Consider the following 23062-nt stretch of genomic DNA (forward strand, 5'->3'; position numbering starts at 1 on the left):
GCGGTGTGGAGAGATCAGCAAGACGAGAGCCCTGTGCTGTGCCTGTGCTGTGCCCTGCCCGTGCTGTGATGATGACCAGGTTTCCCCCCATCTTGCTCCCGCCGGCTTGCGATCGAGGGTATCATTATCTGCAGAAGCGAATGAGTGATGATGTGATGCGGTGCGCTTCCGTCAGATCCTCAACCGGATTCCGAAAAAGATGAAATCCTCAATGGGAAATGATCGCTACTAATGAACAAAAACATCTCACGTTTCGTGTGTCCAGCGCCTCCAACGCCCTACAATCGATCTATCGAATTTGATCCTTTTCTTTTCCAAAACAAGTCCCTTTTACACATTATCATGTTACATTGTCGCCATTCAAATGCTTTTTTGTGCTTTCAAAGTTGTGCTGATGCGTGATACTCTCCATCTTACACATCTGAATCTCGCGAATCCCTCCGTCGCGTGCCGCCGCTTATCCCACCATGCATTCCTGGTTTGCTGTCCACCCTGTCGTCGACCTGGACGCTGTACGTCACGGACTTCATAATGTTGCCGGGCAGAATGTTCTCCTCGCTGCCGTTGTCGCCCTTGCTGTGGTTCGCCGAGGCGAAGACGGACTTGTCGTGGTTCATCTCGCTGAGCTTGTACCGTTCCGCGCCCTTCAGGTGGCTTCGTCCGTGCGATGAGCCTCCAGAGTACTTTGAGCGATAGTTCTTGGCCTTCTTCATGCACACAGGTGCCAGGAACGGAAGTGAAGATACGATATTCTGCCCATATTCATTAGCCATTTTGGTTCACCGGAAGACACGGGAAAGGGGAAAGCTCGCGGCCGCTTCTCCGGAAGAAAACTTACGCCAACGTTAAATTCAATGGTGCCCCACAGGACCAGCATCGTCGAGTTGCCGTCGCCGTACTGGATGCGGTTGATCTCGAGGTATCGTAGGATAGAGCAGAGCGTCGTGAATAAGCCAAGGAGGAAAATGGCAATAAGACCGGCCTTCTTCTCCACGCGGACGTTGAGCTTGAGCAGCACCGGGATTGGCAAGACTGCCACAACGACGTCGGAAATGATGGTGACAACGGCGTATGCGGTAAAGGATGGGCCCGCGGGCAGACAAGTTCCCGCTTTGAGGGGGTTCCATGACTTGTCGACAGGCGTGCAGGCGAAGACAAGGGAGAATGAGCACCCGAGATGAGCGATAAAGACCAAGATGATGGTCAGCCAGACGATGCGGCGATAGTTCTTTTGGTCGGTTCCCTTGAGAAGACGCAGATAACTGATCAACAGGGCAATCTTGAAAAAGCTGATGCCCAGTTGGTAAAATGGGCGACCCGCAAAGTTGATGCGCGTGTATAAAATCAGATTGTCCTTTGGCCTAAGCTTGATGGGTAAACCGAGGCCATATCTCGTTTCTGATACACCATATTAGAATCATTGGTGGGAGACATCCAACTTTCGACGTGATACTTACGTGCAATGGTAAGGCCGGAATAGATGAGAGCAAATACTTCGGACAAAATCGACATCCAGTCATCGGCAGCCAGACCTCGGGCAGAAAATCGGATCCAGATTCGAGAGCCCACGACGATGACTGAAAGCACAGAGAGGACGATAACGACGGCGATGATGGTCGGCCATTGCGATATGGCCTCGACCTCGGGCGTGGCGTTGAGAACCCAGCCCATAGCGGCGGTTTATAAAATAAAACGGTCGTTGCAGCGGCTGCGTGGCGCTGAGTCGTAAATCCAAGACAAGCCCAACAAACTTCCCGATGAAGAACGCCGAGGTCTTTCGTGACTCGTCTAGCGTTGCCGCGATGTGGTGTGTAACTGTGGCTTGCAACCAACACGATTTTGACGTCCAACGAGTTTCCGAGTTCCAACGAGAAAACCAAGACCAAATCAACGCGGGACCAACGGCGTAGTATAAAACCGGGCTCGAATGGGGGAGAGGAATGAAAAGGCCAGCGGATGTTAAGGGGACTTGGACTCAGGGGAGAAGCGAAGATGGGGAGGAGGGGGGAGGCGACCAGCCGACTGGTAAAATAAGATCCTAGCCTGCAGGTCGAAAGCAAGGGACACTTTATGAATTTGGTGGAGAGTAGTAATACACAAACAGCATCCGCGAACGTTAAACGGCTCAGAGACTAGGGGGACGGTTGGCCACTTTAATCTTTATTACGTCGTATGGTGCGTTGCGGTCTTCTACCGCCCGCTCGCGCGTGGGATATGTGCGTGGCGCTGAACACTCTGTGTGTGATGAGTGGTGCAGCATGGCCCCTTCACCTTGCCTTTTGCTAGGTGGGAACATCACATTATCCACAAGGAACAAGAAAATATGAGCCAGTCGCTTTGCGTATGCGTGCTCCGAGCTTCTGGGAACTTTGGGAAGTCAAAAAGAAAGGAATAAGCTATGGGGTACGGATACGTGCCTACCCAGCTCTATCCTTACAAGGAGGGGAATCGAGAGAGTATCCCCGCCTGGCCTTGCTGCTTCGACGCCCTGAAAAGCTCGCAGGTCACGACATTTGGGGCAGGTCAAGAAAGCTCACAAGTGACAAGGCAGAAATGGAAACCTAGGATGCCTTGTCTCGCAAAGGGAATCGGTCCTCAAATTGTCTCAACCACCGCAAGGATTGAGCCAGTCTGGAGGGAATCCGTGCAATGTGATAGGGTTTTGGGGCCTGGTGCTGGCATGGCCTTGTTAATGTCTCGATGTTCGGCCACTGGCCCAATGACCAGGCTCCGCCAGGGACCTTCATCCATCGGACATGGGGCGGCGGCCAGAAAAAGTTGCCATGGCAAGGGAAATACAGTGATGCCACGCCATACGCAGTAGTGATGGGTGGACTGTCTTCGGGTTATTCGTAAATCGAATGTGACGCTGGGCAGCATGAAATGTGAGAAGCTTCCAAAGAAGAGGAAGGTAGCTCACGGAAGCGCGGGAAAGACGAAGTGTTTGGGGGATCACCGCAAGAGGCTCCGCAGCGAATGCATCGCTGCATCGTTTCCTTTTCTTGCGATTTGATGCATCGTCTTCTTTCTGGGTTTCTGGCTGCTACACGCTTAAAGCTTTGCCAAGCCTCCCAAGTCTGGTTTCCGAATTACATTATTTCTTCTTCCTGGGGCCGGGACTGGGCTGGCTTCGGTCGTTCTCCATCATGCCGTCCGGAGTACCATCCGAAGAGGAGGGGGGTGTGGCTGGCGTGGGACTCCAAAATGCGTGTGGTTACTTCGGGACAGGAAAACTTCCACGGAACAAAATTGCTCTTCGGGAGAATACTTTCAGAAGTTACCAAATACGACTACGGAAAGGCAACGGTTGGCTTGGGTTAGCAACGTCAACCGTGGTACCATGGTGCAACAGCCTACGACGGTCGACGAACCGGGGTTCTTGGGAGGGGAGAAGTGAGAGAGGTTAGGCCAAAAGCAGAAGATGCGACGGTAAAGGGACGCGGGCGGTGCTAAGCGGCATTGCGTCTGCTGCAAGTCGTTGGCAACTTGCAAGGTCTGAACGGACCACGGACGGTAACTGTCAAACTTCCACCGTTCGTGGCCCTGGCTTTTTCTGCTCTGTTGACTGTTGTGTCGGCGCCGAGGCGAAGGTTGACAGTTGGAAAGTTTCTCTTCCCGAAAGTCTACTACTGTGTTGTGTGCGTAATGCGGAACTTCCTACGCAATTGAGTCTTTTTGGTGTGTCTAGAACCCCAGCAAAGCAGGCGACAAAGATTAACATCGTTCGATGGCAGATGCCAAATTGACACTTTGACAAGTCCAGTAAAAGTCGGCTAGACCGTCCCGTCTTGTCGCCTTGTCATTATTAAAAACTGCCCCCATTTCTGCCCGTCTTCTCGCAACGCCCCCGCTCGCAGGAGAACTTTTTTCCCTTTTCTGCCCTCTCATTTGCAGAGAGCTCAGAGCCTCACTGCCTCAGTACCACTTGGCCTCTCAAAATTCCCAGCTATCTGCGCTGGCCCGCCACATCACGACGACGTCTTCTGGGTTGATGACTCGGATATACGATAAGAATCAGCAGGCCGCAGATGAGCGGATGGGGATAACTTGCGAAGCAGTCTAATAGAGAGGGGAGGAGGGGCCCTTATTTGCGGTCGCCATCAAGCCTGGATCCCCGCGCAAAACCACTCTGAAGAGCGGGCCGACGAGAACCCAAGAGCTTTAGAGGTCCCAGAATCGTCGCAAAAGTCGCAAAACGAACTGGTATTGGCAAACAGATCATAGGCTAAGAGGTGATGCAGCCGGATATGAATGGGACAGGGCCTCTTCAATGGGCCTCTTCCAATGGGGTGAGCACGCCGTAGCAGGCCGGGTTCTGGCTTCATCTAGATCCAGTCCTCGCCTGAGAGGTACGGATATGCCACCACTTCCACCTGTCTATGGAGTACCTCGTACTTGGGGCAAAGAAGGAGACTAGAGGAGTATGTACATACATAGTAACTTGTCGAGATCCATCGCTCGCCAGACCGGATATCCCTCGTTCTCGAACTGGAGGTCCAGGTTGCATGCATCGGCCACCGGGGATCGGGCCCCAGTCTTCCTTCTCGTGAGTTAGGGTCCCCCCGGTCCCCTGCTCCAACTACGCAAACCTTGCATACTGCAGGCGGGGATCGGGGAGCTGCGCCGTACGGTACGCTAAGCTGTTGGTGTGGTCGATTTTGGGAGGGAAAAGTGACAATACCTGCATCGACATGGGGTGAGATGTACTTAGGTGAGACCTGCAGCACGCAGGTAGCACGTTGCTCGTCTTGTCTAGCCCTCCTCCTCTCCTGCAGCTGTTCCTCATCATCCAAGTTCCAACAAGATATTCTTGTTCAAGTGTTGTAACCTGTGGACTGTGTGGTGGTGGTTCTGATACCATTCTTGTACACATCTCCTGGCGGGGTCCCTTTTACTGGACGAACTACTAATCAGTCGCATCAACTATTGTCACTCGTTGCTTTTCCTCCTTTTCATTACGACTTTCCCCTCCTCTTCATCCCGTTTTACTTATTTTACCTTTTTCTTTTCAATCTGACACCTGCGCGGATATCAGATCAGAAATCTCGACTATCCCCCAATCCAACCCTCGTTAGCCTTCAGTCCCGCAGCGGAAGCCTGTGCGCGCCTCGACGTCGATCACCAGACGACGGACCAACTTTGCTTTTGGCATCTCCTTCCCGCTACTGAGTGCTAAGGTAGTAGTCGAGAAAGGGTCACATCTCTTCCCATTGTTTTGCTTATTCCATCCTACCGTCTTACACCTACCGGCGTCTAAAGCAAGACAAGACATATATACAAAGCAAACATGTCCGTGGACGAGAAGAACCCTCAGGACTTTGAGAGCTCGGCCGCCTCGTCCGACTCTCGCGCTGATACGGGCAACATCGACGCCGCGTGGAAGTTCCTCAACGACCATCGCGATGCCGGCACCGACACAAGCTCCGTGGACATGAACGCGCTCAGACGCAAGATCGACTGGCGCCTTGTCCCCCTCATGTTTCTCTGCTACACCATGCAGTTCCTGGACAAGGTCATTCTCAACGTGAGTCCTTCCACGTGGTCTTCCAAGATCTCTCTTCCCACTACAACCTCTCTCTCATCCAGCTTATGTTTGAGCGGCGTACTTGCTTTTGTGACCTGGCTTTGTCTCTCACAAGGTCACCACGCGACCCAATGCTAATGTGATATCTGATAATGTAGTACGCCGCCGTCATGGGCTTGAGCAAGGACCTGAAGCTCGTCGGCAACGAGTTCTCCAACATTGCCACCTTCCTCTTTGTCGGTCTTCTTTGCTTTGAGGTTCCCAACAGTAAGCCTTACCCCATCTTATTCCCCATATCACCGGAAGAAAAGCAAGAAAAGAGAGACTCGAACGATGTGGAAACTCTGGAGACGCTTGGAGGGTGATGGAGGAACTCGAACGTTGGAGAGACACGAATCATCAAGACTCGGATCATGAGCAGTTTTCAAAAGGGCAATGAGAGACATTGAGACTGACACAACCTCCTTCAACAGTCTACTTCCTCCAGATGGTCCCCGCGGCCAAGTGGTTGGGCCTCAACGTCATCCTCTGGGGCACCGCGACCGCCTGCGGTGCCGCCGCCCACAACTACCAGTCACTACTCGTCTCCCGTGTCTTCCTGGGTATCTTCGAGGCCACCATCGGGCCCTCCCTGATGCTCATCAGCGCCCAGTGGTACACCAAGTCCGAGCAGGCCCCGCGCTTCTCCTTCTGGTACCTGGGTCTCGGCCTCGGCCAGATCCTCGGCGGCGCCATCTCCTACGGCTTCCAGCACATCGCTCCCGGCGCGGGCCTCGCCGGCTGGCGCATCATGTTCGTCGTCCTCGGCTGCCTGACCGTCACCATTGGCATTTGCACCGTCCTCTTCGTCCCGGACACGCCCATGCAGGCCCGCTGGCTGAGCGACACCGAGAAGGTTGCCCTGCTGAAGCACGTCAGCGTCAACCAGACCGGTATCGAGAGCCGCAAGTTCCGCCCCAAGCAGATCCTCGAGGCTCTCATGGATCCCCAGATGTACCTCATGGTCGTCGCCGTCGTTCTCGTGCGTTATGTCCCGTGTAGCTCCTGAAGATGTGTAGTTCGAAACCCGCTGACCCCTTTTACGCAGCTGTCCGTTTCCAGCGGTGTTGTCACGACCTACTCTGCCACTCTCATCCGCAACCTCGGCTACGACTCCAAGCACGCCGCTCTGATGAACATGCCTTCCGGTGTTGTGAGCATCTTCTTCACTCTTCTCGTCGGATACGGAATTCGTCACACGTCCAACCGGTGGGCTTGGATCGTCGCCTGCATCATCCCAGCGTGAGTCAATAGTGAATCTAGCGTCCGAAGAAAAAGCAAAATACTAACCCTGCTCAGCATCATTGGTGGCGCTCTGATGTCTTTCCTTCCCGTTAGCAACCGCTCTGGTTGCTTGGCCGGCATCTACCTCGTCAACGCCGTCGTTGCCCCCTTGACCGTCTTCTACGCCGTAAGTACACCTCCGAGTCGCGAGATGTCTGCGTCTCAAAAGAACGTAGACTACATGGTAGCTCTGTGGACATTAGACTGACATAACATGCAGTGGACTGCCGCCAATTTTGGAGGTGCCACCAAGCGTGCCTTTGCTGCCGCCATCGTCTCCGGCTCCTTCTCGCTCGGCAACATCATCGGACCCCAGACCTTCCAGGCCAAGGACGCGCCCGAGTACCGCCCGGCCAAGATCGCCGTCATGGGCACCCAGGCCGGCTGCGCCGTCGTCACCCTGGCGCTGTACGCCTACTACCGCTACGAGAACAAGCGCCGCGGTGCCATCAAGCAGTCCGAGGACGCCTACATGGCCCCCGAGAACTGGCAGTCAATGACTGACAAGGAGAACAAGTCGTTCCGCTACACTTACTAAGGCAGCTGTGCTGGACGCGGGTAGTATGCACAGAGCGCACAAAGTTCCGAGTTCTTGTTAAAGAAGAAAAAAGTATACTTATAGATGTATATAGCATTTGGGCAAAAGGGGGGAGGCTTATTGTACATTACTAGATCTTGGTACTGACCAATGAGACCACGTGTTTACCGACGACTACACGTTGCGCCGTCCGTGGGACTCTTTTTTGGTTTCAGACGAGTTGGGTCTTGCGCGCCGATACAAACGACATAGCTTTTCAGCTTACATGCCCGTTACAGTTTCAGGCTACATTTATCTCGCCAACGGACGCTTTAGACTGGCTCTACGTCCGATGCTTTGCCTGCCCGTCCACCTCGGGTGGACGGGCAGAGGCAACGTATGAGAATGGATCGAAAAAAGAAGATGTTTGGCCATCCATCCCTTATTCCCGTTGCGTGTCATGGCGTTAATTAGTCTGTTTGTGGTTGATGTGTAAGGCTGACTGGACGGCGTACGGCGCCACGGTTCACCAAGTCCGGTCATAGTACCATCCGGCCGGCACTTGGAGGGTGTTGGCGCTGCGGCTGTCTTTGATTTAAGCTTCATCTGACCGCCCTGTGTCAAGTCTGTCGTGCGGGTCGCTCGGGAACCTTCCACCCACTTACCGGCGAAGCGTAAAGAGAAAAGAGGGAAAGAAGGGTGACAAAGGAGAAAACCCAAAAACCCATCGGAGGTCGGTGCTCACGGCCAACTCTAACAAACCAAGCCAAACCCAAGGCCTCTACGGCAAAAGCCCTAGAGACTTGGGCCTAAAGACGCATAGATTACCAGAAGAGGTTAGCGCTTCCGCTATGCTTTTTGACAATGGGATAAAAAGATGGGTAGACACTGGGCTGATAGTTCTTCAGGTTAACTTGCACTGTTCAGGTGTAGTGGTATTCGCCTAGTCTGCTTGGTCAGATTGCGACCCTAGCCTCTAGAGTCTACTATGGCATTTAGCCTATGACAGCTAGCTTAATGAGGAGCTTACTCGCGTGGCAAGGCACCGGCACTGAATCCCGTCGGATTTTATGTGTAGGAGCTCGCGCGCGGAAGCGTCAATCTCTGAGCCATCTTATGCCAAGGTCTTGACAAGCTCCTTGAATTCCGCCTCGGTCATCCTCTGGACCCCGAGCAGTTCGTTGGTGGCCTTTGTGTCAAAAGTGAGCTGGAGCTCTGGGTCATAGACGAATCGCAAGACGATATCTTCGATGACGGACGCGTCAAAAACCCCAGAGAGGAGCTTCTGCACGCCCCGCTCGTAGCGCTCCTTCGTGCTGACTTTGATGACTTCAATGTCTATATCGGGCAGAGCTTCCTTGACTAGCTCCATGATCCGGTTCTGCGTCAGGTTGATCACCTCGATCGTCAAGATCTGGTTCCTGGTCGCGTCGGGTCGTTTGAGCACACCCACAACCGCGTTGCCAAACGCCTTGCGCGTGCTCAGCCCAAATCGGACGTTGCCGTCCTCGTGGATGTAGAATTTGCGTTTGGGGAGGCACATGCCGGTGTCGCAAGTCATGATCCATTCGATCCAGGGCCCGCCGAGGATGCTGGTATACTCAATTCGCCCTGCCTCGGCCGCCTTCTGGAGCGCCTCGTCGACTCGAATCTTGGAAGCTGAGAGGGGTACAGATCGCGCACTCGGATTCCGATGGTCGGAGCCGAACTCCGAGGGAATGAAGCGCTTTACCTCGGCGGCGATGGCAGCCTCAAGGATGCGCAAGAGGAGGGCTTCCAGGTGGCCTGGAACGACGCAGACGACGGCGTCAAACCCACGGAAAGCAACGGTCAAGTCGTCCAATGATTCATAGTCGGCTGCGACAGTCTTTACTCCCGGGGGGAAGGTCTTGGCGTTGGGACCCCTGGTGATGACGACAAGGTTAAAGATGCCGGCGGCAGCGAGTTGGTCGACTATGACATGCCCGAGGTCGCCGGTGCCCTAACGTCGGGTAGTAAGTATGGGATGGGCGGTACAGTGGTCAGTGCAGTGCAGTTTGATCGGGCTGCCTATGTTAGGCTTTATTAGGGGTACGGAGTAACCGTAAACGTTTAGTAGTGTAAGGGTAGTGTATCCGTAGTGTAGGGGCAAAGGGGAAACGAGGGATCCACGATGCGTGGCTCATGCAATCTGTAAAGAGTAGGTTGAGTGTGGCTTACTCCAATAACGGCAATGTTCTTCAGGGTAGCCGCAGTCATGGTTTATTTTTGTCGACTTGATAGGTTGTCTCAGGTTGTAAACTTTTCTACAGAACAAGGGGGCCTGATTGATAAAGCGTGTCTGATGTATCCGTAGGCTAAAGACTTTCAGTGTCAGAATGTCGATGACTATGTCTCTCTAGTGATGTGAGGGCATCTGCAACTCTTCAGTATAGGGCGATCCCCCATTCATATTATACAGAAAGACTATGAGACTCTGCCTATAACCATCATTATTCATCAAGACCGGGCCCTCCGCTGTTGCTTACCGTTATCCTACCGGTGTACCGGCGGACGCATACATAAGCTCGGCGCCCGGAGGCCCCGCCCCGGCGATAGAGACCCCACTTATCTCGGTATCCCACCGGCTGAGTAATTGGGCCTATAGATGGGCCAGACGGACGCCCAGCCAATCGTTGGCGAGCATAGGCGCATCCAACTGCCGCGGAAGGTTTAGCCTTGACACCCACCCTCCACCGCCTTCCACCTCAGTCATCTTTCTCCTAGGTAGTCCTAGTCCTAGTCCCTGGCCTCCTGGCAAGCATAGTCGTCTCGTCCAAGAGCTAAGCGTACGGCGGATTCAAGCGAAGTCCACGTCCGAACACCCAACATAACGCCCACACGCTCTCCACGCACGCGGCACACTCACACACACACAAGACCTGGACCTGGACCCAGACCAGACCACCTAAGCCTTTAGCCCTCTTTAACCTATCCTATCCTATCTCTGCTCTGCCTGCTCCGGGTGGCTATCCGGCCCCCTTCTCAAGCAACCTCTTTTAGATCTAGTCAACCCGCCGGCAACTACTTCCAGGGCAATGGATCTATCCCTTCCTTGCGTTGGAGGTCCCCAGAATGCCCTTCACCTGCGACCATGAAGGCTGCGGCCGCTCCTATCTTCGTAAGGAACACCTCACACGCCACAAAAAAGAGCACTCTGCAACGCCTTCATTTTCCTGTCCATCATGCGGTACCAAGTTTACAAGAGGGTATGTATGACTGTGGGTGGTTGACAAACTACCCATCCCTTCCCTAGTACGCGGTGTCTCTGACACTATTTGTCTTGTCACTTGTCGCGTCCATCGGGTCGCATTCCCCAGACGCTTCTCGTGGGTTGACTATCGTTTGTCGATATCGATCGGATTCTGGATTCCGCGTGAAAATAAGTAACTAACAGCGGGAAATTTTCTATCAAAATTGTAGAGATACCCTCCGTAGACACATGGTACTACATGGCCCTTCAGCCCCGCCAACCCGCGTAGCACAAGCCTGCGTTCCATGCCACCGGACAAAGACCAGATGCGATGGTCAGCAACCCACCTGCTCAACATGCAATGACAAGGGGAAATCGTGCGAATGGCCCCAGCCGCGCGGCGGCAGCAAGTCGCTGACGGACCGATCTTCCTCTTCGCCGTCCAGCTCCTCCGGCCTACCGACCTCGGGCTGCACGCCGCCCTCGAACTCCATGGCCTTGCCCGACCACGGCGGCCATCCGATGACAGCGCCGAGCATGCAGCATCAGCATCAGCATCCGCATCATCCGCCCACCGGCATGACTACTACCTCGCATGCGATGATGTCGGCTGGTCCCATGCCGATGACGACGATGTCCGACACCCTCGACTTCACCCCGGGATCCATCCTAGATGAGGCCATGAGGCTCCAGCTGCAGAGCATCTACTTCGCCAAGTTCCATCCCCAATGGCCGCTGCTGCACCGGGAGACGTTCGAGACTACGGCGCAACCCAAGTTGTTGATGCAGGCCGTGATGACGGTTGGACTATGGTTTGCTTCGTGGCCTGACGCCAGGGGCTTGGCCATCAAGTTCCACGATAGCCTCCTGGTAGAAACAGGAAACAAGCTTGTAAGTTGCTGTTGATATCTGCTGTTTGCCAGACTATGTGTTTTTCCTCCGGTTTTTTGCTTGTATTCTTGCGCTTGGACGGGTCCTTGCCAGATACACGGACATTTGTCGTTTTATTGAACAATCTACTCGTAAAGAAGAATATTGTACTAATCAACGTTACAGCTTGATCTATTAGAGCAGTCAAGACAAGGCATGCTCTCGCCACGGATGGATTTGCTCCCAGTTTTCCAGTCCATGCTGATCTCGACAATACTCGTGCCGTATCGAGCGGACCAGTCCATGGACAACGTGATGATGACGCACTCCATGTTGCTCGAGACGTTTAAAGCTACGGGAGTATACGAGCAGTCAAAGATCAATCTAGGGTCGCAGCTCTGTGGGCATAGTGGATACCCTTGGATCTTTAAAGAGTTATATCAACGGTAAGCCAAAGCTCCTTCTCCCGATATATCAATATGCCAAGGAAGACGAGAAGATGGCATCAAAACGATCGCATCTTCTTCAACTGGTTTTTCCTGGAAACTAGAAGAACCAGTTTCTTTCCTATGGCATACTGCTCCCCTAACTCAGTAATACACGAGTCATGGCTAACTCTATTCGTGTACAGTCTCGCTGTCTTCCAGTTCAAACTACATCTAATTCTCCAAACAATATTCATCACAATACATCCCGCCTTGCGTCTGTCCCGCAACGCAGAGCCTGGCATGCTGAGGATAAAAATACCGCTACCGCTGATGATGTGGGATGGGCCCGCGGCGCACTGGTATGGCATGGTGCCGACGGATCCCGCGCTGCTCGACGCGAATACCGGCGACGAAGAAGTGCTAATGATTAGCAAAATGTGCGAAAAGGCGAGCCTCACGATGGACAATAAGGCACTTGTCCCCTTGCTCTCCTGGGATCGGTGTTTGGGTATGGCGATTTGGTGTTGGTGTTTACGGGGGTCTGAGACCGACAAGGAGTTTATAGAGAACGTGAAGCCATTTGTTCTCGATCCGTTGAAGGATACGAATGTTTTCCCAGGTTCTGGCTAGGTCGGCATAGCATTCAATGGGGAAAAAGAATAGACGAAAAATATTACTGGAAAATTTGGTACACTAGTAGCGTTCGATTTGCTATGACGTAAAGGCTCTTTACAGCCTGACTATACTACTCAGCACGCAACTCCATACAGACTATACTATGCAGCGCCTCGACAAACATCACGAACATGCCGGCCACGCCACGGCACAAGGCCACGCTCGCCACGGCCTCCGACCACAAGGCTGCTCTATTTTTCTCACTTTCTCTCTCCCTTTCCGTCGGCGCAATTTTGCTGCGGCGGCGCCCACTCGGCATCCCACTCGGCCAACAGTGATAATCAAGGGGGGTTTCGGCCTAGCGTGCCGGTGGGATGAGGCGGGATAATTTTCCTCCTCTGGACCTAGTCGAGTGGGGTCGCGCGGTGACCGACGATTCCAAGGCTTTATGCACGACAGAAGCCCAATGTGGGCGGCCTGGGGTGGACTTGCCCCCGGCTCAGGTGGGATAGAGAATTCATAGTCAAATTAGATGTCTGCCGCCATCATTTACCGCACTGAAATGGCACTGACAGAGCGGTCACCGCGCCTCAACGAAGTATTCAGTTGCAAGCAAAAAGCTCCGAGACAAGTCGCCGAGTAGTTTGCGATAACGAACGTGATACTCTCGAAACTTTCCATTGCTCGAGACGACCATCATCAGCTATCCTAGCGTCTGATTTACAGAATCGATAATTATCTGTACCACGGGCAATACACACATACTGTGCCTAGTAGATCATGGCGGACTCTATTCAATGGACTCGAGTGCTCCAGCTCGTCAACCTCCTGGGCGTCACTCATCTTGCCGGTACCGTGATAATCAGCTGATCAGAACCCCGTCTAATTCCGGAAGCGTGGGAGGCTAAAGTCATCTATAGGCTACCAATTTGGGACGGACAAAATTGCCATGTACAGCATCCTAAAACTCAATGACAAGGACACCATAGTAAAGCTCTGGTTCCGGGGCTGGGACTTTGGCCGAGTGTACGGCCCCGCAATGGTTGTCGGCACGGCCGCCGTTTTTGGCTTCCTGGCATGGAACGGTGCGCGCCCACTTTCCTTACTTCGCCCCCCGTCCACCTCCTAACCTGGACTCTACCCTGCCCTTTCTACTACAGCTCCCGCAACTTTAAACAGACGAACAGACCTCTCTCATCATTGGAAAAAAACACATATCGGCTAACGAAAGATACCAGACGGCATCGCAAGTCCCGCATTCCCATTCAATCTCGCCGCCGGACTCCTGATGGGGGCCGTGGGCCCGTATACGCAATTCAGGATCTTCCCCGTCAACGACAAGCTCTTGGAGGAGCATCGAATTGTTATCAAGGCGGAGAAGACGGACGATCGAGCACAGGGTGCCAGTGTCGAGGTTGTTCGAGGATGGGCTGCTGACTGGAAGAGGCTCGACATTCACCGACAACTTCTCGCCTATCTTGCTGCCGGGGCTGGCTTGATCGCTGTTCTCAGATCTTGAGAATGCTGTTGAACCGATGGCAGACCGAGGACTGAGGATACAGAACGATTGTGGGGAGAGTAGAGACGATATTGTACATTTTTGAAATACGACGGACGAAGTCTCCCGAATACGAACAGCTACGATTACCTAGTACGAACGGATACGAAAATGCACGATTCATTTAGTGCGAAGGCCTTCCCGGTCCTGTTCTCTTGAAAAAGAATACTTGAGCAAATAAGTGACCTGGCACACGACGATACATTCAAACTTCGGAATCAGATTGATTGAAAATCACGATCACAATAGTCTGATACTGGCAACTTTCTCGAATCCCCAAACGCCGATGGAGGTCTGAATTCGAGGAACCCCCCATTGACCTTCGAGTTTCAGCGAACCTAAAGCGATGCGAAATACAGACCAAAGCCATATCCCCAATTTGCAGACAATAATACAAGAACCCATAGATCGGTGTCGGCTGTTGCGCGTTTCCATTCTGTGAAGCTGCCCACATAAGTAGCCTCGGCCTCAACATGGAGTTGCTCTTTTTGCTTGCAATGCAATAAGTGATTGGTGGGAAACAACTTCCTATCTTGTCCTGGTATCCACACATTCAGACCAATCGACCCTGACAAGACGGAACTCGGCTCTACTGTCTGTGGGAATAAGAGTATTATCTTTGAACACTTGCTTCCTGGAGTAATCAGTCCCATAAGCCTCACGTGGTAAATTCCCGATTAACCACGTCTTCTGTGTCCAGAAATCGAAGCTATCTGTGACGGCTTTTCAGCGAACGATCTGCAGTTTTGATGCCAGCTTCAGTCGGGGTGTCAAGTGTCACGAAAGACCAGTCGAGCCAAACCGTCAGCTTCGCGTCATCGAGGTTCTGGATAATAGTCTCGAACCGCACCTTTGCTCCAGCACCTAGGCTCTAAAGAGTAGATACAGGTATTCAATTCTGTCACACGTTGATACTATTCTACCTAGTTTACCAATCAATAGAAATATACTCGATTCCACGAGCGCTACCTACTTAGAGTATACTTTTATTTATCGTCTCCAACGCTCCGATACCTCCCACATTCTATCCCATATCCTGCCCGCTCGACATCGGCTACGCATCCGACCGTACCGTGTGCCATTGCAGTACGCAATGGATTCAGAATACACCCTCGATCAAATGATATGGCACGTCTCGTTCGGAGATCAGCGCGAGAACTAGGGAAGATTACAAGGAAGTAAAGCTCGAAAGTTCGCAATAGAGCGATGGACCCTAGAGAATCCGTGTGTGTTATCGCGGCGCCTATTTCGTCAGCAATGCTCTCGACAACCGCAACACCTACTACTCCCTCGATTTTACAGGCCAGCGTGTGCGAACAAATTGCGTGGGCACGATGATAGGCAATGGCTCCCTCGGTGGCGGTAGACTACCAGTCTACCTCCGTCCCGAACGAGATGCCATCCTGTACCTATCATAAATAGGCCATGCCGCCACGTCGAGCTACAACAAAGAAGCGGCCCGGGGACAGCACGATTCATTCAACATAGACGTACTGGCAGAAGATCCGGACCCGTGTCATCCTATCCAAGCGAATTTTTCCTTGTATTGTAGTCTCGTCGAGCTCTCAGATTTCTAATGGAAAATATTCGTACAGGTCCCACAACAGCTCTTGCTGGTAGGCCCGGAGTCAATCAAGTCCCATAACATCCAAAAAGTGCCAAAAGAAAATCCTCAACCGTATGATGGAATCTAACCACTGAATCTCCCCGAGGTGGGCTCGAACCACCAACCTCCAGATTAACAGTCTGACGCGCTAGCCAATTGTGCCATCGGGGATGTTGAGATGTTGTGTCTCTGTGAGTTGATGCGCTGCGCGATTTTTGGGAATATGGAGCTCGTGTCGTGGGGTGGACCGATTTTGTGTGGAGAAGCGTCAGAGCGAGATGTGATGGAGTGGAACGAGTCAGTATTAAGACAGACTGTGGAGAGAGGTGAAGAGGTAGACGACCTACTAGGTGTCGCTAGAGCTGATAGAGTATCATAGTCAAGGCTTTGATGCCAGAGGATGGTGGAGAGGAGGAAAGTAAGTCGAGAGTTTGTTAAGGAATCGGCGCGTTGGGTGGCGATAGGGATTAGGACGATGGCCTCGGTCATTTGAGGCCAACGGATATCAACCCACTGAGAAGTGATATAGTTGTCGCAGATTTCTTGCCGGATGTCCATCTGTCGAATTGTGCGTCCTGAAAGTTGTAATCACTATTTTGTCGGAGAAAGTTGGGCCAGGAGTAGCTTTCGGTGAGGGATTGAGGCTTACGGTGTGCAGTCTCGGCAGGCATCCCGACTCCCTTCACCTTATGGGGCTCTCGGTGAAGAAGGTGGGGCAAAATAAGCTTCAGTACGTACCAATTCACGTGCCATAGCTCCCTAGCGCGCATCAATTTTCGACCCCTGCACTTGGGCAGTCGCGTCTCACCCTCATTTCACCACTGCTGTCACTTTCTCAGCCGTTTGTCTTTCAACAAGGGCAGCAACTTTGTCGCCCGCCAACGGAGGATCTCCATCGATCAACATGCCAGACTCATCCGACGAGTCGGGCTCTGATGGCGTCGGCCTTATGCAAAATGATGCATCCGACCGGGAGTCCTCAGACAGCGAATCAGGGACAGAAGCCGGCGACGCCCCCGGCCAGGGCTTTCTCGACGTCGAAGCCTCGGAAGAGGGGAATAGCGACTCTGACGACTCATCAGAGTCGGACTCAGAAGATGCATCTATCCTCGGTGAATACCGCCGCAAGGCTCCACGGGTGTTCTTTCCCGAATTTCGCAGACTTCCCATCGAGCTTCGTCATCGCATTTGGCAGTACTTTTGTCCAGATCTTCACCCATCACCACGCGTCTTCTCCTTCCAGGTGCTGCCGAATCCACGGCAAGACACTATTTGGGAAAGCACGACCTTGGAGAACCAGATTGCAGCGGTAGATGCCATGTTGCGCGTTCATCACGAGTCTCGAGACATTGCACTCAAGGCATTTCCAGACACCCTGGCGATTAGGGAGGGTCGGCGCATCGTTCGGTTTAACAAAGAACGAGACGTCGTTCACCTCAATGGCGTCAAGCGCGTTTGGGACCACAACCTCAAGGTCCCTGGCTTCTCTGAGAACATCATGAACATGGCCATGGATGGATCTAACCTGGACGCCAATGAACTACGGCTTCTTCTGGCCTTTCCTAACCTCAAGAACCTATTCGATTTCCAGTGGCATAACGACAGGCGCATACCTCACAGGTTGAGGTGGTGTGCGTCGGATCTGATTCACAACTACGAGATCCAGCAATTACGAAGAAATGTGGACATTGGCGAGGATCTTCATTTCGTGTACTGCTGGCCAGATCTCACGCAGCCGCAGAATCGCGAATTCGCATTGAAGAAGAATCTATCCAAGGATGAGATATGGATTGATCTCTTCACAGAATTGTTCGACATGGTAGAGGAGGGCTCCCTTCACCTGAAATCGGGTGAAGCTGAGCGGCTAGAAGAAGTCAGTTATTGGCCTATGCAGTGCTTTGGCTGGGATGCAGCAGACCGATTCGACGCTTTTCGGGCAAAACACGGGGTTGCTGATGGAGACAAACCCGCTGCCGACGGTTCGGAAGACGACAAGGAAGAGGAATCAGGGGACGACTCAGAAGAAGATTCGGACGACTCCTCGGACCAGAACGAGTATGAAAGCGAGGGAATCGACGACGGAAGCATTCACGAGGAGTCCGTAGATGAAGACGAGGACGATTTGCTTATCGACACGCAACATGCAAGCGATGATGAAGAAGGGGGCGGAGGTGTGTCAGACTACGGCGGTTTTTCTCCTCTTGCAAATGAGGACAGCACGCTCTTCGATGGCAACGGCCCTAGAAATCCCGCAGCTCACTGGTCCAGCCCCGAGCCGGAATCAGGAGAAGACAACCAGCCCCGCGGAGGAAGGAGGAGACGACGAACCGCACCGTCCGACGAGGACGAAGAATCAGGGGAAGAGGAGGAAGCAGAGGACTCAGGCCGCAGCACAAGTCGACGTGGTCCAGTGGCTATTTCCGACGATGAAGATGAAGGGGATGAGGAGCAGCCTTCTCAACCTACGAGTCGCCGGGGCCGCGTTGTTCTATCAGATGACGAGGACGACGATGAAGAGGAAGCGGCGGAGAAACCTGCAAAGCCTACCGGTCGTCGTGCACGAGTCCTTCCCTCAGACGACGATGACGAAGACGACGATGAAGGTGGGGCTGATATTGCCAACAAGGAGGCACGGGAAGCATCAGACGCGGAGAACGAAGAAGAGGGCGCGAGGGAACCTTTATCTCTAGCTGAAAAGCTCGCTCGTAACCGCCGCGACAACCCGGTATCCGAGGACGAGGAAGAGTCTGGAGAGGAGAGCTCCGAGGAGGAGGAGGAAGCACAGCCCAAGACGATGTCTCTCGCGCAGAAGCTCATGACGCATCGCAGACGGAATCCGATTGCCTCCGAGTCAGAGGACGAACCCGAGGGCAGTATCGTCGGCAGCGAAGATGATGACCTCGAAGATGAGGAGGATGAGGATGATGAAGACGACGAGAATGGCATGTTTATGAACCTGGCGGATGAGGGCGAATCCGGGGATGAGGAAGGGGACGAGGATGAGTACTAGGGTTGACCTCAGTGGGAGATCCATGGTTACGGTGTATAACATTACGATTTTTTCTCCCTCGGTCTCGGGGGATGGGATTGGGGCTTAGAAGATCTCATACGTACTCGCCGTCCATTTAGGTATATGGGCAGGTGGCCAGAACAGCATTGAAATCTGACACAATGGGTTGAAGTTTTCAACTCGAGTGAACAACGAGATCTTGCCCATGATTTGCACAGTATTTTCCGTCCCATTCGTGAGCTTGTTTCACTCCCCAGCCGCTACTGGGCCTGTTATCAACAGCTTCCCGCGGCCCACTACAGCCTCGTGAAGGACAAGCAGCATTGTTAGTCTGGGGCGAACAGGCTTTGGCATCTAGCGAACCGAAGTCACAGACGCGCCAATTTGTTCAACCTCACCCACGCGTGATTTACACGCCGTTGTCAGTCACTATTATATGGAATTGAACTTGTAGAAAACCGTAAGAAATAGGGTTCCTCTACTCTTCATGTTTTATGAATCTCCGTTTTCCTCTCGGCATATACAAAATCTTTTTTACTTATCACCCGAGAAGGGCGTCACAAGAGACGAGACACGAATGATGAAGCAATACACAACCAGCACCGTCACGACGAGAGTAGTGCTCGGGTTCGAATTCGATCAACTGGGCTCGCCTCTAATCAAAATTCAGAAACATCGTCTTGTACGAAGAATTTGACCTCCTCTTTAATGACGGATCTTATAGCACCGCCAGAATGAGCCCTGACTCAACTCTTATAATCAAGGCATCATTGTTGTGGTGGAATGTATTCATATCTCATAACTCATAAGAGGTCTCAAACTAAAAGTAAGCAATGGTATCACCAAACCCAAACGCCTCATCAAACCATCGGTCTACTCTCATCATCCATCTCTCACTGGTACCAGCCCTCTCATCTACCTCTGCCTCCCCGTAACAGCTCCAACAGCCAACGTCTCAATCCGCCCGGAGTACAACTTCATGACATGGCAGACCGGATCCCCCCAAATCACACCCCTCAGCTCCTCATCAGTCACAGTCTGCGCAACAACACCCTCGTCCAACCTTTCCGCCACTGTCTTCCGGTCCCGCGGCCTCGCCTTCGGGTCTCCGCTCCGCAGCACCACAATCCTGCCCGGCGAGCTCAGCGTTCCCGGCGGGAGACGCCACACCGGCTTGCCGCTCCCCTCCCTCTTCCTCCTCTCCCGGTCCCTCTCCAACTCCCTACCAGGCGCGTGCGGAACCAGCGACATCTTACTCTCCTTATTCCTCAGCGACATCTTACTTGCCTTGGCAGCCAAGGACCTCCCCTTCTTTTCTCCTCCAGACTCACCACCACCGCCCCCTGAAGAACACGAACCCGAAGTAGACGGCGCCGAGCTGGCATACAACTCCAACAAACTCTTCACATACGCCTTATCCGCCCTCGCAATCGGATCCCCCTCATTCACAAACGTCAAGAACAAACTCTTCCGCAGCTCCGCCCTCTCAGGCCTCTTCAACGGCAACAAACTCACAGGCGGCGTCCCAAAGGTAACGCAATGCACCCTCTTAAAACACCCCGTCAACGCATTCAACTCGCTCCCGGCCCGGGGCGACGTAGACAACATATGCGCATACAACAAACTCGCCACCGCGCCGCCCGCAGAATGCCCCGTAATCAACAGACTATACGCCGCCCGCCCCGGGTCCTCCTCGAGCAACTGCCGCAGCCGCGCCGCGACGGGCTTCACCATCTTGCGCGCCACCGCCAAAAACCCGGCGTGGCACGAGTTCCCCGCGTCGTCGAGGAAGCCATCGGGGGTTGCCGGGGCGGTGTTGAGGTTGACGGCCCAGTCCATGAAGGTGGCGGAGCCGCGGATCGCAAAGACGATGGTGTTCATGTGGTCCATGGGGACGGACTTGATGACCATTGCTTTCGTGCCGGTTTTCCAGTCTGCTGAGACGTGGGCGTCGCGCTCGGCGCCTTTGGGGTGGTCGTAGACGCGTTCTGCGTATTGGGCGGCCATGCAGAGGAGGGGCCAGGTGGGCATGTATCTGGGATGTGTCAGTTCGTCTCCTCTCGTGAATCTTGAGTGATTTTAAGGACTTTTGTGCACTCACAGTCTCAGGGGCGGGAGGTTCATGGGCAGCTTCGAGTTGGCGTATAACTCGACTTTGGCAAAGTAACCCCCCGACACCACGCACGTCGCCACAGCCGCAGACTGGCCCTTTGAACCGGAGGAAGAAGTTTCTTTACTCTTCTTCCGCTGCCCGCTCTTCTCGCCTCTCCCTCCGCTTCCACCGCTCCTCTTCCCATCTCCCGACGGAGTGGTCTGCTGCACCGCGCCGCTTCCACCACCGCCATTCTGGTACGTGAACAAGGCCTTCTCGTTACCCACCATCCGGTCCCGATCAATTAGGGTCATAACGTCGTTGAAACAACCTGCAATCTGGTCGACGCACGCAGCGGTGGAGTTGATGAGTTGTGTGGCGTGCGGGTGGAAGTTTGGCTCCTCGAGGAAGTTGGGGGACGTAAAGTCCTTGGCGATGGTTACCACGGAGCCGGTGAACTTATCCAGGCCGATGGGGTGTCCGGTCGCAGTTGACGTCGTCGGTGGTCCGGTTGCGCCTGGCGGCGCAGGGAGGGCGAGGTGTGACGGTGGTGGGTGTAGGTAGTAGTGCTGGTTCACCACGATGGGTTGTTGTTGCTGAGGGTATTGCTGTGACCAGCCTTGAGGGCGATGAGGCTGCTGCTGTTGATGAGGATGCCGTGGTTGTGGATGACGATACGGAGGGGGGGGATGTTGGTATTGTCCCTGGCTGCTCGGCTGAGGCTGCCAGTACGGCGGCGTCTGCGTTGTGGAGGTAGCATATGTTGAAGATTGTTGCGTAGGTGGATGTGGCGGTGCGTGATATTGGGAAGGGTTTATGTTTTGGTGGTGGTTATTCACCGGCATCGGTTTGACTGGCTCGGGGCCATGCTTGACGGCCTTTTTGCGGTCAAACCAGCCCATTGTGAAAGGAGCATTCAAAGTAGTCTCTGGTATCCTCGTTTGTCGTTCTGCCTTTTGGGTGTTGCTGGACTGAAATTCGCGAATGGGATCTTCCCGTCTGCCCAGGTTCGCGATCCTTGGCGTAGGCGTTGTTAAACTTTCTACCGGCAGCCAGTCTTCGAATAGTGCGGAAGCCAAGTCTAGCGCTCTGCACAAGAGTGGATTGGCAGGAACCAGGAAACAGGAAGCGAACTGCTCTTCTGTATCTCTTGGCTGGCTTGATAGGATTGAGTTCTCCCAGGCACGAGGAAACTCGTCGCCAAGAAACAATGAAGCGGTCTGGCTGGAGAACAGGTTCGTGTATGACAGGCGGGGAACACAGGAACAAGAAGTAAGGCGTCCCGGTTATCCTGTGTACCCAAGCGTTCGGTGTCGAGCGGGATCCTGCTTTTTCCCTCTCCGCCTTTTCGATGCTCGTTTTGCCTCGGTGTGTTTGAGCAAATGGGGATAATCACAAGTCAAAATCCGAGGCGAGTGACCTTGCGCAGCTGAATCCCGTCTCCAGAGCCGGTAAGTTGCGGACAAAGTGAGAAACCTTGTCTTCCAACCTGGGTACCTAGACGAACAGGCGAGAAAGTATGACGCGATATGTCCAGTCCTCCTTTAGTCGCTACTCAAATAGAAACGCCTGCGCCTGCTCTTTGGTAAAGCAGAGTGACACGAATTGTCCCGGCGTTTGCTACTGCGTGTGGCTATCGCTGTGTTCGGGGGCGGGCACTGGAATGCAATCCGTCGGTGCGATTTCGGTGGCGATCTGGCCGCGGCCGAGACGGTGGCTTAGACGGCCGCGGGGAGGGGGCCGGCAGAAACGGGATGAGAGGTGGAAGGGATAACCCTTCGGGAAGAGTACAGCTGAGGAAGAAGATGATATCAATCGTCCTGGAGTATATAGCAAACTCCGGACGAAGAATCGTCAGCCGCACACGATAAGCACAGACAAATGCAAAGAAATGGAAGACCAAGTGAAAGAGAGAAACGCGGATATCCTCCGATTCTTCTATTCATGTGACACACCATCAATGGGCGCCAGTTGAGCAAATCAAATCGTTAAAAAAGTCATGTGTCTCCTCTTAGAGCCCTCCTCTTCACCCTCTTCACCCTCTTTACCGACCACCGCTCACCTTTCCCGCCCCTAGATCGCGCCAGGTCCGAGAATCCCATGTCGAAGAGGGGGGCTCTCTACATGGCACCCTTAACCATTCTATCGTCTTTAATCATCATCTACTTCAAGTACTCCAACCATAAAAACCACACCCAAAGACTACAGACTAAACAGTGAACCACCAACACCAACACGGGCACTACCCATATCCCCCCTCCCAAACTGTCCTAAACGGCGTCTCCCTCCCTTGGATAGCTTGAATAGC

General features: G+C 53.4%; 8 protein-coding genes across 8 annotated transcripts; 5 read left to right on the forward strand and 3 right to left on the reverse strand.

Annotated features, from left to right (window-relative positions):
* Positions 1-413: 413 nt before the first annotated feature.
* On the reverse strand, positions 414-1671 carry CTAM01_14210 (the record flags this gene model as incomplete). Its single annotated transcript, XM_060530211.1, has 3 exons — positions 414-752; positions 839-1398; positions 1458-1671. 3 exons carry the CDS (start codon positions 1669-1671, stop codon positions 414-416), a joined length of 1113 nt encoding a protein of 370 aa, XP_060375192.1.
* A 727-nt stretch (positions 1672-2398) lies between these two features.
* Positions 2399-2824, forward strand: CTAM01_14211 (uncharacterized protein; the record flags this gene model as incomplete). The annotated part of the gene is made up of 1 exon (XM_060530212.1): positions 2399-2824. One exon carries the CDS (start codon positions 2399-2401, stop codon positions 2822-2824), a length of 426 nt encoding a protein of 141 aa, XP_060375193.1.
* Positions 2825-5287: 2463 nt separating this feature from the next.
* Positions 5288-7385, forward strand: CTAM01_14212 (major facilitator superfamily transporter; the record flags this gene model as incomplete). The annotated part of the gene is made up of 6 exons (XM_060530213.1): positions 5288-5524; positions 5683-5791; positions 5998-6545; positions 6612-6805; positions 6863-6974; positions 7068-7385. The coding sequence occupies 6 exons, from the start codon at positions 5288-5290 to the stop codon at positions 7383-7385; spliced, it is 1518 nt and encodes a 505-aa protein (XP_060375194.1).
* Positions 7386-8478: 1093 nt separating this feature from the next.
* On the reverse strand, positions 8479-9602 carry CTAM01_14213 (uncharacterized protein; the record flags this gene model as incomplete). The annotated part of the gene is made up of 2 exons (XM_060530214.1): positions 8479-9345; positions 9564-9602. The coding sequence occupies 2 exons, from the start codon at positions 9600-9602 to the stop codon at positions 8479-8481; spliced, it is 906 nt and encodes a 301-aa protein (XP_060375195.1).
* A 775-nt stretch (positions 9603-10377) lies between these two features.
* On the forward strand, positions 10378-12503 carry CTAM01_14214 (early growth response protein 1 is a zinc-finger protein; the record flags this gene model as incomplete). The annotated part of the gene is made up of 4 exons (XM_060530215.1): positions 10378-10591; positions 10847-11466; positions 11632-11891; positions 12077-12503. Coding segments are annotated over 4 exons (1521 nt in total), but the record flags the coding sequence as incomplete, so codon positions are not given.
* A 765-nt stretch (positions 12504-13268) lies between these two features.
* Positions 13269-14007, forward strand: CTAM01_14215 (uncharacterized protein; the record flags this gene model as incomplete). Its single annotated transcript, XM_060530216.1, has 3 exons — positions 13269-13338; positions 13409-13573; positions 13727-14007. 3 exons carry the CDS (start codon positions 13269-13271, stop codon positions 14005-14007), a joined length of 516 nt encoding a protein of 171 aa, XP_060375197.1.
* Positions 14008-16556: 2549 nt separating this feature from the next.
* On the forward strand, positions 16557-18662 carry CTAM01_14216 (uncharacterized protein; the record flags this gene model as incomplete). Its single annotated transcript, XM_060530217.1, has 1 exon — positions 16557-18662. One exon carries the CDS (start codon positions 16557-16559, stop codon positions 18660-18662), a length of 2106 nt encoding a protein of 701 aa, XP_060375198.1.
* A 915-nt stretch (positions 18663-19577) lies between these two features.
* Positions 19578-21656, reverse strand: CTAM01_14217 (vegetative cell wall protein gp1; the record flags this gene model as incomplete). The annotated part of the gene is made up of 2 exons (XM_060530218.1): positions 19578-20697; positions 20764-21656. 2 exons carry the CDS (start codon positions 21654-21656, stop codon positions 19578-19580), a joined length of 2013 nt encoding a protein of 670 aa, XP_060375199.1.
* Between the last annotated feature and the right edge of the window lie 1406 nt (positions 21657-23062).

The sequence above is a fragment of the Colletotrichum tamarilloi genome, assembly GCF_030869305.1.
Source record: "Colletotrichum tamarilloi strain Tom-12 chromosome Unknown Scaffold_116.1, whole genome shotgun sequence".
Lineage (NCBI taxonomy): Eukaryota > Fungi > Ascomycota > Sordariomycetes > Glomerellales > Glomerellaceae > Colletotrichum > Colletotrichum tamarilloi.